This window comes from Dasypus novemcinctus, chromosome 5 (genome assembly GCF_030445035.2).
Source record: "Dasypus novemcinctus isolate mDasNov1 chromosome 5, mDasNov1.1.hap2, whole genome shotgun sequence".
Taxonomy (NCBI): domain Eukaryota; kingdom Metazoa; phylum Chordata; class Mammalia; order Cingulata; family Dasypodidae; genus Dasypus; species Dasypus novemcinctus.
This window is the reverse complement of record NC_080677.1, coordinates 77,661,163-77,674,374: the sequence shown is the minus strand read 5'-3', so window position 1 is coordinate 77,674,374 and position 13,212 is coordinate 77,661,163. Positions and strand designations below refer to the sequence as shown.

At 37.6% G+C, this 13,212-nt stretch overlaps 1 protein-coding gene across 2 annotated transcripts in view; it reads left to right on the top strand.

The window, feature by feature from the left end:
- Positions 1-13,212, top strand: part of FBXL13 (F-box and leucine rich repeat protein 13) — a 330,038-nt gene that overhangs the window by 90,719 nt on the left and 226,107 nt on the right. For both annotated transcript variants that reach the window (XM_071215017.1, XM_058297971.2), the window contains exon 7: positions 601-765. In XM_071215017.1, coding sequence (XP_071071118.1) covers positions 601-765 — 165 coding nt within the window. The remainder of the gene's footprint in view (positions 1-600; positions 766-13,212) is intronic.

Sequence of the window (13,212 nt, the reverse complement as noted above, 5' to 3'; positions counted from 1 at the left end):
TGTATCTCTGTATCTTATCTATCTATCTATCTATCTATCTATCTATCTATCTATCTATCTATCTATCTATCTATCTATCATCTGTCTATCAAATCATCCAACTGCTAAAACTCTGTGTGTATATGGGTAAATTGCTTATTTATCCTTAGGGTTCTTTATTTATTATGCAGTTTTCAGGAATGTGTTGTAAGTTAAAGTGGGTACTTCTTGTAATGATAAATCAAGGAAGTGCCCGACTTCTTTCTTTCTGACTCCCCTTGGTGCTACCTCCATGCTAACCATTTCCTTTCCGTGCCTTAATACCACACCTTTCATTTCCAGAATCTTGCCTCTTTGGGCCTTAGTTTCTTTATCTATAAGCAGAGACTGGGCCAGAGCTCCAAAGTGGCTGCCTTTGACAATGTTCTATGACAACTAAAGAAAATGATCTATTTTATGGCTTTGGTGGTTCAGAGAATATTAAACATGCATAAGGAAAATGATAATTTATGTAATGATGATAAGAATAAGTGCTATCATTGTGTCACTGGGCTTTATTTATACATCCATACCATTTAACCCTTACAATTCCATGGAATTTGTAAATTATTTTCATTGCAGATGTTAAAACATGAAATTCAATTGAGAATATGGAAAAGTAAATTAAAATTAAAAGCATCTGATGAAGAAAAGCCCATATCTCCTCAGCGAGGTTCATCTGTCTCTCTAGTAGATGAGACTGTTGAATGTGACATTTCACAATTACCCCAAAGAGCAATATTGCAGGTGAGTATGAATTCAACTGTCTTAACTAGTTATTTTCACAATGTTTGTTTAAGGAGTGGTTTTATGAATGATAGAAGCTGTATTTCTAAGAAATATATTTGTTGTAACTAGCTTTAAAATATCTCATTTTTTGGAGGTCTTTCATTTGAATATCTATAAGATAAATATAATAACTAAAGATGAAGAAATAAAACCATAGGTAATTAAAAATCATATGTCACCATTTGAGGTGCAACAGACTTTGAATACTCTTCTAACTTCTAATCTTGAATCCCTAATCTCTTAACCTTAACACTATGCCTCTTCTCTGGAGTGTGAATAGGGCTGGGTTGGTTGAACCTTTCGGTTAGTTAAAATATTTATGCAAATCATCATTGTTCCTTAGCTAGGGAATTCATAAAACAAAAATCATGTATCTATATCTTATAGTGCATTGTAGTTTTTTTTGGAAAAAGAAACCATAATTCCAATTACTGGTTATATTCTGTCCTTTTTTTGATAGAGAACTGATTTTTACTTTGTGAGACTACATGACAAATGGTTGAGCAGTCATTAATGTCATATTATTCTGGTTAATGACAACTTTACATTGTAAAATTCTATGTATTGAATCTACCCTTCTAAATATAGAGAATCAAGCTCAAGTTATTATTGGATGCTTGGATTTAATTATAGCATTTACTTTTCTTGCACTATATATAGAGCCTGGAGTTAAGGATATTTTTGCCAACTATTTTCTCCTTTCTAAATTACCTGCTCATGTCTTGTATGTTTTTTAAACCGGAATTCCGATAATTTTCTCATTGTTTTTAAATGTCTTTTTACATATTGATGATATTAACCCTTTGTCTGGAATACATTTGGAGTGTTTTTTAATCTGCACTTGATGTTTCATTTTCATTTTGCCTGTAAAGTCTTTTAATGACAGAAATTTTAAAGCCTTATATAATCAAGACCATCACTCATCCTAATATTTATTTTTGTGTCATATTAATATGTTACTTCTCATTCTTAATTGTTTTTTCAAGCCATTCCACACTCCTTCCTCTATTATAGAGCTCTTTGTTTGAACTCCTATGCCTTTGATAGCTAATGTGTTTTTGTTTATTTTATCAGTGGTTGCTCCAGAGTTTACAATATGCATTTTTATGTTATCACAGATTACCTCTAAATAATTTTATACCACTTTACATATAATATAGGACCTAATGAGTAGCTTTTCATTTCTCCCCTCCTGTGCTTTATGCCATTATTGTCATGCATTTTATTTCCACATATTTGTAAACCCCACACTATCGTTTACTATTCTTGCTTTAGACAGTAAGTTATCTTTTATCCAGCATACAGTTTTTATTTTTAACAATCTCAAATGTACACAAAAGTCTGAAGTACAATACGAAGAACTTTATTTTCCTGAACAAACTGAGAGTAAATTGCTACCACGATGTCTCATCACCCCTGAACATTGGTATGTCCCAATAAACAAGGGCATTCTTTTGTAGTCAACTATCCAAATCCTTTGACCCAATTCAGGTTTCTCCAGCTGTTCCAATAATGTCCTTAAAGCAAAAGGATCCAGTCCAGAATCATACATTACAATCGGTTGTCCTGTCTCCTTAGTCTTTTAACTTCAGTCTAGAACAGTTCCTTAGTCTTTCTTTGACTTTCATGACCTTGACATAAAGATTAGGCCAGTTTTATAAACTAATGTCCCTCAATCCGAACTGAGGGATTGTCTGATATTTCCTTGTAATTAGGTTAAGGTCATGTATTTTGGGTAGGAATACCATGGAAGTGATTCTTTTTTCTTATTGCATCCTATCAGTGACACACGACTTGGGTTCACCCATTACTGGTGAAGCCTGGTGTCTGCCAGCTTCTCTACTATTAAATTACCCCCTTTTCCCTTTTGTAATTGATATGCATTTTGTGGAGGCACTTTAAAATTATGTATATATCCCATTCCTCACCAAACTTTCATTGTTTTCTTCTACTTATTTATTTCTGTAAGTATGGATTCATGGCTTCCTATTTTATTCAATGGGTTATAATTTATTACTATCATTATTTATTTTGATGCTCAAATTGTCTCAGATTTAGGCAGTGGGAGTCCCTGCAAATTGACTTTTGTGTCCTTTGACATGTTACCATCATATTTGGAGCATTTTTTTTTACTGTGTAGCTTAATTGATGTCCCGGTGTCATCTTACGCTTTCCCTACCATACCCTAGAATAAATCATTTCTCCAAGATTCCCTGGATCCTTTTTCGTGGAGAAGTGTACTACCTGTATTCATTGCCTTTGGAGTACCACTTCTCCCTTGTCTTCTTAGTGGATAGACCATAGACTATATGTAGTGCACATACACACACTCATTCTTTTTCTTTTTTTATTATTATTTTTTAAAGATACATAGATTGCACAAAATGTTACATTAGGAAATATAAGAGGTTCCCATACACCCCATTCCCCACACCCCCTATTCCTCCCACATTGACAACTTTTTCATTAGTGTGGTACATTCATTGCATTTGATGAGTACAATTTGGAGCATTGCTACACAGCTTGGATTATAGTTTATGTTGTAGTTTACACTCTCTCCCAGTACGTTCAGTGAGCTATGGCAGGATATATAATGTCCTGCATATGTCCCTGCAATACCATTGAGGACAACTCTAAGTCCCGAAAATGCCCACATATCACATCTCTTTTTCCCTCTCCCTGCCTTCAGCAACTCCCATGGCCACTGTCTCCACAACAATGATGTAATTTCTTCCATTGCTAGAGTCACAATAGTTCTATAGTAGAATACCAGTAAGTCCACTCTAATCCATATTTTATTCCTCCATCCTGAGGACCCTGGGATGGTGATGTCTACTCCACCTCTAAATTGACAGGGGACTTAGATCTCACATGGCTGATGGATGGAATTCTGCTGCTTTCAGCTTCATTTCTATACCTCCCTACCTCTGTGTACTGAAAACCACAACTTCAAAGTGATAACTCCAGTTCCAATTTAACACCCTAAAATTTTAAAATTTTCATCACTTTCCATATTTCCAATTTCCTTCTCTAACAGTGGGGGATCATAGTTCTCATTATTCTTTTTTTTTTATTATTAATATGAATATGGGTGATATCTCCCCTTCTATTTTTTTTTTTAAAGATTTATTTTATTTATTTCTCTCCCCTTCCCCCCCCCCCCCCCAATGTCTGCTCTCTGTCGATTTGCTGTGTGTTCTTCTGTGTCCGCTTGCATTTTTGTCATGTGGCACTGGGAAATTGTTGCTTTTTTTGTTGCGTCATCTTGCTGTGTCAGCTCTCTGTGTGTGCAGCGCCACTCCTGGGCGGGCTGCACTTTTTTTGTGCAGGGCGGCTCTGCTTGTGGGGCACAATCCTTGCACGTGGGGCGGGCACCCCTATGCGGGGAACACCCCTTAGTGGCTAGGCACTCCTTGTGCACGGCAGCACTGTATGTGGGCCAGCTCACCACATGGGTCAGGAGGCCCTGGGTATTGAACCCTGGACCCTCATATGGTAGGCAGATGCTCTATTAGTTGAGCCACAACCGCTTCCCTCATTATTCTTAATATAGTTACTTATTTGATGAGTCCTCAAATAAGCAATCACATATTGCTCCTACTGTCCCCTCCCTGTGTGGATACCTTCCTCATCCTGCTCAGGTTTTGACATCCCTTACTAGGCTACTCTCTTAGGCAGATGCCCTCCTCACACAGCTTGGGCTCTGTTATTCCATGCCAGTTGTGTTTCCCTCTATGTGAAATCCCCTCCTAACCCTGCTTGGGCTTCAACCCCCTTCCCTGAATTCCATCCTACATGGATGCCCTCCTTACCCTGTGCAGGCTCTGATACTCCATGCATAGGCCACCTCTCTCTGGGGAGCTCTTCCCACACTAAGCTGTGTGTCTGAAACTCCATGCCACCACACATCACACAGACACTTTCCCTGTCCAGGATCTCACACAGGGCTGCCCTTTCTTGGTTCATTCTTGTCCTGCTGACACCCCAAACTGGCTGTTCCACCTCAAGGATATCAGGCTCTGACACCCTGCAATGGGATGACCACCACATGGATTCCCTTCTTCTGCTGTCTGTGCAAGGTTCTTCTCCTATGCAGATATCCTCTTCACATGCCGTGGGCTCCAATAACCCACAAATGAAATGTGCTCCTTCAATTGTCCATCTTTTTCTCACTTAGGCTCTGATACCCCATTCTGGGTCACTTCTTTTTAGGGACATCTCCCTTACCCCTCTTGTGTCCACACCACCTATACCAGGCTGTTCCCCTTCATGGATACCCTCCTTTCCCTACTCTGATTCTGATAACTTCTCCTGGCAACCACAGCTCCTCCCTGCACCACTCAGAGCATGGATGCCATCTTCTTGATCCAGCTGTATTAATTGGATACAATGGAATGGCTTAGCAGAATGATGTCATCCCATTGTCCCATGTCTTTCATTGTTTTAAATAATAAGTCAGTGATTTAAAATTTTTCTTCATTTCTAAAATGTATCTTTATTTTCTTGTTGCTTTTAAGATTTTTGTCTTTATCATTGAATTTTCAGCAATTTCATTATAATGTGTCTGTGGTTTTCTTTGTATTTATCCTTCTTGGGCATCATTGTGGTTTTTGGATATGTGGGTTTTAATTTTTTCAGCACATTTGGAAAAATTTTGGCCATTATTTCTACAAATACTTTTTTCTCTCCCTTCTTCCTTCTGAAACTCTAATAACACATGTATAATATAACTTAATATTGTCCCACAGGTCATTGAGTCTCTGTTCATTTTTTGTTAGCCTTTATTCTTTCTGTGCTTCATTTTTTTTTTTTTAAGTTTTAGTCCCATTTTATGTGCTTCATTTTTGATAGTGTTTATCATATGGCTTGAAGTTCAGCAATCATTTTTCTGCAGTGTCTAATATGCTGTTAAGCCCTTAAAGTGAATTTTTCCATTTCAGATATTGTATTCACCTCTAGATGTTTTATTTTGTTCATTTTTATAGTTTCTTCTTCCCTCTTTTATTAAGTTCGTTTTTCCTTTAAATCCTTGAACATGCTGTATTAACTATTTTAAAGAACTTGCCTACTAGTTCTATCACCTATGTAATTTTTCTGTGTTCCTATTTTTCATTTTTCTCTTAGTTATGAATTATGTTTTCTTGCTTATTTACAGATCAAATAATTTTAAAATTATTTTTATGCAAACAATATTGTTGAGTATCTGGATATTGTTTTTTCATTTAAGGAGTGTCGACATTTGTTCTTGTAGTAAATTAATTTGCTTTAAGAAAATCTTGATTTTTTTTTTTCCCTCAGCTTATATTTAAGGTTTGTTAGAGAAAGTCTAGAGTAACTTTTACTCTACGGGTAGTTTATCCTTACTCCTATCTTGTGACCATTTTGGATATCTGTTAATGCCCCACGTATTCAATGAGGTATCTCCACTCTGGTGTGTCTGAATCTGTAAATTTCCTGATCCCATTCACATTCTCACTGTATTCAGCTTATAGATCCCTGATACATGTTTCGTACCTGGCAATTATTTTTTGCCTGGCCTCATGGAGTCTCACATATGGTTTAGAATACAGTCAAAGACTCAAGGGTTCCATATGCAGATTTCTGGAGCTCTTTTCTGTGTTGCTTTCTCTTTTTCCAGTAGTCTTCCCTGTAAATCCTAGCCACCTCAACTTCTTCAAACTTCATTCTCTACCTCCTCAGTTAAGTGAGACCACTGGGCTACCTTTTTCTGTATCAGCAGCTAGCAAATATCTCCAAGTAGAAAGCCTGGGCTATCATAGGACTCATCTTATTTATTTCCTTTCTTTCAGAGATCACAATATTTTGCTGCTCATTGGCCAATAATCTAAAAACAGTTTTTGTATATTTTAATCCAGTTCTCTAGTTGTTTTCAGAACATTTTCATTACTCCAAAAGGAAAAATCCAATATTCCCTTAAACCACCCTCATTTTTGACCCTTAGCATTGATATAGTACCTTCTTTGCCTAGTGAATGCATCAGCTAGTACTGCCTTCACCTACCAATATATGAAAATATGACTAATGGTGGGGCTTAAAGAAATAAGGAAATTGAGGGCTAAAAAAAATTTTTTTTTATGATTTCACTCCATAATCCTTAGTATCTTCTTGCTTTTTGCATTATGGTTGCAGTATGGCTATTCTACCAGCACTCTCCTTTCAATGACGAGACAGAATATCACCATGATAGAAGGCAAAGGATTGCCTATATGCATTTATTAGGAAAGCTGAAGTTTTCCCCAAACCCTGCAGTCAGACCTCCATTGATGTGTTTTAGGCTAGAACTTTTTCACAAGCACATTCCTAACTCAAGTATGCTCGGGAGGAGGGGAATTTGGATGGGGGGTTGGGTGAGTTAATTAGCAGCGTCTACTTCATTGAATGTGGACCCGAATCAGTCAGTACTTAAAAGGATACTCCTCCTTGCCAGAAAAGATATTGTGTTGGTCGCAGTAAAAAAGCGAAACAATAACAAACAACCGTAACAGACAAGAACCAAAGCATATATCATTGCTGCACAGGAACTGCAGTTTGTGCTGTTCCTTCTTCTAATTCCTTATGATAAACAATTCAGAGGCACCCAAAAATGCCAAGTGACAAAGAACCACAGTAACACAAAGTAGCAAACCATATCATGATGTGATCCAGGGTCTAATAATGACTTGTACATGGAAAATTCAACAGTTACAAAGAGCTATGGATTTGCACATTTTCACCTAAGGAATTGTTTACTTTAATAATACAGTGATTAAAAGCTCAGGGATTCAGGGTCCTGGCCTCAAATCCTACCTCAGCCATTACCTAGCAATAGAAGCTTAGGCAATTTCAGCCCTCCTGACCCTTGACTTTTACAACTTCCTCACTCTCATCTTTCTAACCCAAACTTAAAGTATCAGGTAAGATTTTAATTGTGCATTAATTAAAATTTTAGGTTCACTTTGGACAAATCCCATTTTAGAATAGGGGAAATGTGGAATTACTGTGAGAATTGCTTAGGACACTAAAAATCATGGCCAGTTTTTGCATTTTCATTACTTTCTGATATCATATCATGGGTTATGACCAGGCTTCCTGTCCTTTTCTCTTCCCTCTCCCCTACTTCCACATTTACCCCACCCTGGCACCCATGTGGAATGAAATAGGACCCTTTAGGGCTCAGATTTGTCAAAAGCTAAAACCATAGCATGATCAAGCTAGAAGAAACCTTAGGGATTTTTGTGTTTAGGTCTCACCTTTTACAGGAGGGACAGCTGAAGGTCTAAGAAATTAAGTGATGTCCCCAAAGTCGGATAGCTACAAAACAGATCTGACCCTGGTTTTCCTGACACTTTGGCTAAAATTCTTGCCACAGTATCATTTTGCTTTCTCCTCTTGAAGGATTATAAATAAATGGAATATATATATATATGTATAAATGCTTTCCTCCTAGACAAAAAGAGCTAGTTAAAGCTATTATACACCTGTTTAATTGAACTACTCTTAAAAATGCAAGAGTAACTTTTATTCTTTCTAAAATTACTTTTATTCTTTCTAAAATTACTAAATCTTGATATGATGCTAAGGTATAGTAATATTTTTAAAGATACCTTCAAATAAGACATCTTTCTCAGTCAATTCAATTATGTGATGAATGTCTGTTAAAAATGTGTAAGTAATAAAAGATAGATTTATATGTAAGTATAAATCCCAATATTAATTTCTCTAAAATTAATGCCTTGAACTAATGAATTGGTTAAGCTAATTAATGTAATAAATTTGCAAAGTTAATTTTTAAAATTGCAATTTTAAAATGGCATTCACTTTAGCTTCCCTGGTCACCTATTCTCAGTACTTGAGGAAAAAGGTATGAAATATAAAAATGTAATGTGAGTTAGGTCTAAACTTTATTTTAAGCCTCTGTAAGTGTTTTAAAATAAACGGAGATTATACATTTAAGCTGCCTAATATTTTGAAGGAATAATTGAAAACAGTAGTTTAGAATGGGTTACAGCTTAAACTTACTTGGATAACACATATATGCTGTATTGCAATATGTAAAAAACAATGCTGTATGGCTTTTTTGGTTCAGTTACATCAACTCATAAAAACAAGGTTTTGTTTTACAACCATTTTCCTTAGTATCATTTAACCATTAGGAAATACTTCTTAGTTAGCAGATGGTAGGGCTCATATATTATCAGTTAAACTGCAAGCCAGCCTTCAAGCTAGTGGGCGAGTTGACAATAAACCATTTTCTGTGACAATGTAATTTTTTTTTCTGTGTAACTTGGCAAGCAATACAAGTGAAAAGTCTTATGTTGATAAATTTAAAAGGTACATATAATATAGTTAAGTAATACAGTGTCTTAACATGTAAAGTTACTTGATTAGTTTAAGAACATAAATGGAATCTTGGGGTTGTCTTTCATTTAAACAGCTACGAATTTTTCGTTTATAAAAAAACATATATAATGTGTATACTTGTAAACTGTTAAAAATCATCTTCAGATTTTGTAGTGCTGGTGACTCTTTGCTTGGAAATAATTTTTAAAAAAACAAAAAAACAAACCTGGATAGCTATTAAAACAAGCATCATTGTGCAGGAGAACCAGATGGTTCAGGCCTATTTGATTAAATTACTTGGAATTGTTTAACAAAAGATTCTTCTTAATGACTTTATAAATCCATGTTTTGATAACCTTGGGGGTCAGGCTGACTTTAATTCACCAAGGCAGAGAGTAGTTCCAGATTTTGTAGTTATGTGCTGTATGAACTTCAGATAAGGAAGATTCCAGAACCACATTGCTCTATCAAGGAACTATGTGTGTTTTGGCTCTTTTAGTTTGCAGCATGGGTGAAAAAACAGATGAAGCAAAACATCTGAAAATTGCTTTGTTTTTGGTAGTGGATTGCTCTGTCCATAGCTCTCACTGTATCACTTTCCTCACCTCAGCTCTAATCAAGTTATGCTAAATTAAATAGTTTATACATGATTTTGATATAAAATCCTTATGATTTTTAAATTACAGTAGAAGCTGCATTAATTTTAGCTGGAACTAACCTTGCAAAATGCCAGTATAAATAGATGAAAAAACATATCACAGAAAAGACTCAGCTGTGTGGAAATTGAGTGGGTGTGTGAGCCTCTGGTTGCAACATTTTCATCAACTGATCATACATAATCTTATTTTATGGGTGTTTCTGTTTAAGGTCAACTTATTTAATATATATTGTTAATTTGCCGACTTTGAACTTCCAGCCAACAGCACTATAACTCATACCTAAATGATGCTTATTTATTATAACACAAGTACTTTTCTGTAAGGCACATAACAGGTCCTTGAGATTAATTCCACTAGACAGTACTTTAGCATACTTTAGCACAATGCTTGGTGGCCATTTTAAACAGCAAAATCAGAAAAGGAAGGAAGGAAGGAAGGAAGGAAGGGAGAGAGGGAGGGAAGGAGGGAAGGAGGGAAGGAGGGAGGAAGGGAGGAAGGAAGGAAGGAAAAGAAAAAGAGAAAAAAGCACAAGAAATGAAAAAAAAGGTGGCACAAAATAAGAGCTGAAACAAGAAGGCAGGATGCTGCCTTGTTTCACTTCAGCTGGTAACATCTGCATCAGGAGACAAATTTTTCATTGCTTCTGTGCACATCCAGGAATGACCATGTGTGAGTTTTGCTTTGGGGTTACAAACTAAGTTTAGTGAGTAGGCACATTCGCAAATTAGGACTCTGTGAATAATGAGGATCAACTGTATTTGTACTACCTTCTGTAAAATTAGAGGGATGCTCTAGATGGTATCTGGGATCACTTGCCGATGTAAATGCCTGTGAAGCTTGGAGGATGGAAACAAGTATCCCATCAGAGGAAACTGTCAAGAGTGAAAGCAGAACTAAAGAGGGCTTCACCTATGCTCTAGTCTCCATCCAGAACAACCCCCACCCCCTCCACCACCACCACCATTAGTTTCACGGGGTCCTTTTCTTCCTTCACATCTCAGCTTAAATGTCAGGGAGTCTTCTCTTGACCATCCCATCTAAAGTCCATCTCTGCTGTCAGGGCCTTGTTCTTTTCATTCACAGCACTTCTCATCATTGTAAATAGTCATTAATTTTTAAAAATGTTCTCTTTGTTTTGTCTGTCTTTCTTTGGGTTCAGTGATTATATCTGTTTTTATTACCCCTTTACCCTCAGCACTCAATCATTTTATTCACTTGTTTAACAACTCTTTATTGGATGCTTATACTGTACCAGGCTCTGGTTTAGATGCATATGCATGGGGAAATAGCAGTGGATTAGGCAGACATAATTTTGTGGGGATTGTATTTTAATGTGAAGCTTAGATGGTAAATAAGTAAACAAATTCACAAGAAACTGCCATACTGAATTAAACATTACCAAGAAAATAAAATTGGGGCAAAGGGATGTGTTTCTAGAGACAGTGCTGTCAGGGAAGGCTTCTCTTTGCAAGATACTGTTGAAAGACTTTTAAAAAAAAGTAAACCCAGGAAAATGAAAGCAACCTTTTTGGGGCGGGGAGGTCAGTTTTTCTGAAGGGGAGGATTTATTTGTGAATTACAAGATATACAATTGGGAAGGTGGGTTGGGGCCATGATGAGAAGGCCTAGATGTCCACTCAGGAGTTGGGCTTGAACCACAGCCAGGAACCTTCACAAGTTTTCAAGGAGGGCAGTAACATGATGGCTGACTTTTAGGACACACTATTCATTTTTTTTTTCCATAATAATATGTTTTTTATTTATTTTTTAAATGTACATAGATCACACAAAATATTGCATTAAAAATATAGGCGGTTCCCATATACTCCACTCCTCATACCCCCATTTTTCCCACATCAATAACTTCTTTCATTAGTTTAGTACATTTCATTGCATTTGATGAATACATTTTTTAAAAGATTTATTTATTTATTTATTTATTTATTTCTCTCCCCTTCCCCTCCCACCCCAATTGTCTGTTCTCTGTGTCTGTTTGCTGTGTCTTCTTCGCCTGCTTCTGTTGTTGTCAGCGGCACAGGAATCTGTGTTTCTTTTTATTGCGTCATCTTGCTGTGTCAGCTCTCCATGTGTGCGGCACCATTCCTGGGCAGGCTGAACTTTCTTTCATGCTGGGCAGCTCTCCTTACGGGGCACACTCCTTGCACATGGGGCACTGCTGCATGGCACGGCACTCCTTGCGTGTATCAGCATTGTGCATGGGCCAGCTCCACACGGGTCAAGGAGGCCTGGGGTTTGAACCACAGACCTCCCATGTGGTAGATGGATGCCCTAACCACTGGGCCAAGTCCACCACCTGATGAATACATTTTGAAGCACTGCTGCACAGCATGGATTAAAGTTTACAAATAGTAGTTTATACTCTCTTCCAGTCCATTCAGTGGGTTATGGCAGGATATATAATGTCCTGCATCTGTCCCTGCAATATCATTCAGGGCAACTCCAAGTCTCAAAAATGCCCCCATATCACACCTATTTTTCTCTCTCCCTGCATTCAGCCGCTCCCATTGCCACTGTCTCCACATCAGTGATATTATTTCTTCCATTGCTAGAGTCATAATAATTCTATAGTAGAATAATAGTAACTCCGCTTTAATTAATATTTTATTCCTCCATCCTGAGGGCCCTAGAATGGCAATGCCCACTCCACCTCTCAATAGAGAGGAGGCTTCAATCTCACATGGGTGGTGGGTGGGACTCTCTTCCCTGTAGCTATAGACTCACTTGGTTCCTTGGTGTGGTGGTTGTCCATCCTCACCTCCCTGTCAGCTGACCTGGGTAAGTCCAACAAATTGGAGAATAAGGGCTGCAACACTGCTGAGGATCAGGGCCCAGCTGGCACATGGACAACCCAGAGATTCAAGTTTCCTGGGCATACCCCAGCACCAACTACAGGTTCAATAAAAGGGACAGAAGAGGCATATGTAGAGAAGTCACACTGAGTCCAGCTCCCTCACATTCAGGAGCTCAAATTCCAAAGTAGGGCCCACCAGCAAGGCACCAAACTCTGGAGCCATCAGCCATGACTGTAGAATCTGGGTGTCTCTGTAGCCCTCAGGAGTACTATTACCTGGGGCTGTATCTACTTTCGCTGTCTCCGAGATCCTGCTGAGATGTGCATAAGTGCAATCCCTCTGATGACCTCGCAACTCATTTTGAAGTCTCTTAGCCATATAAACTCATTTGTCTTTACCATTTCCCTCTTTTATTCAAGATCTTGGTAGTAGTCCCTTGGCACCAGGGAGTCTCATCCCTGGGAGTCATGTCCCACCCTGGGGACATTTATATGCTGAATTTGGCTTAGAGTGGCCACATTTGAGCAACATGGAGGCTCTCAGGAGGTAACTTTTAGGCACCCGGCAACACTAGGCCAAGTTGAAATTCCAAA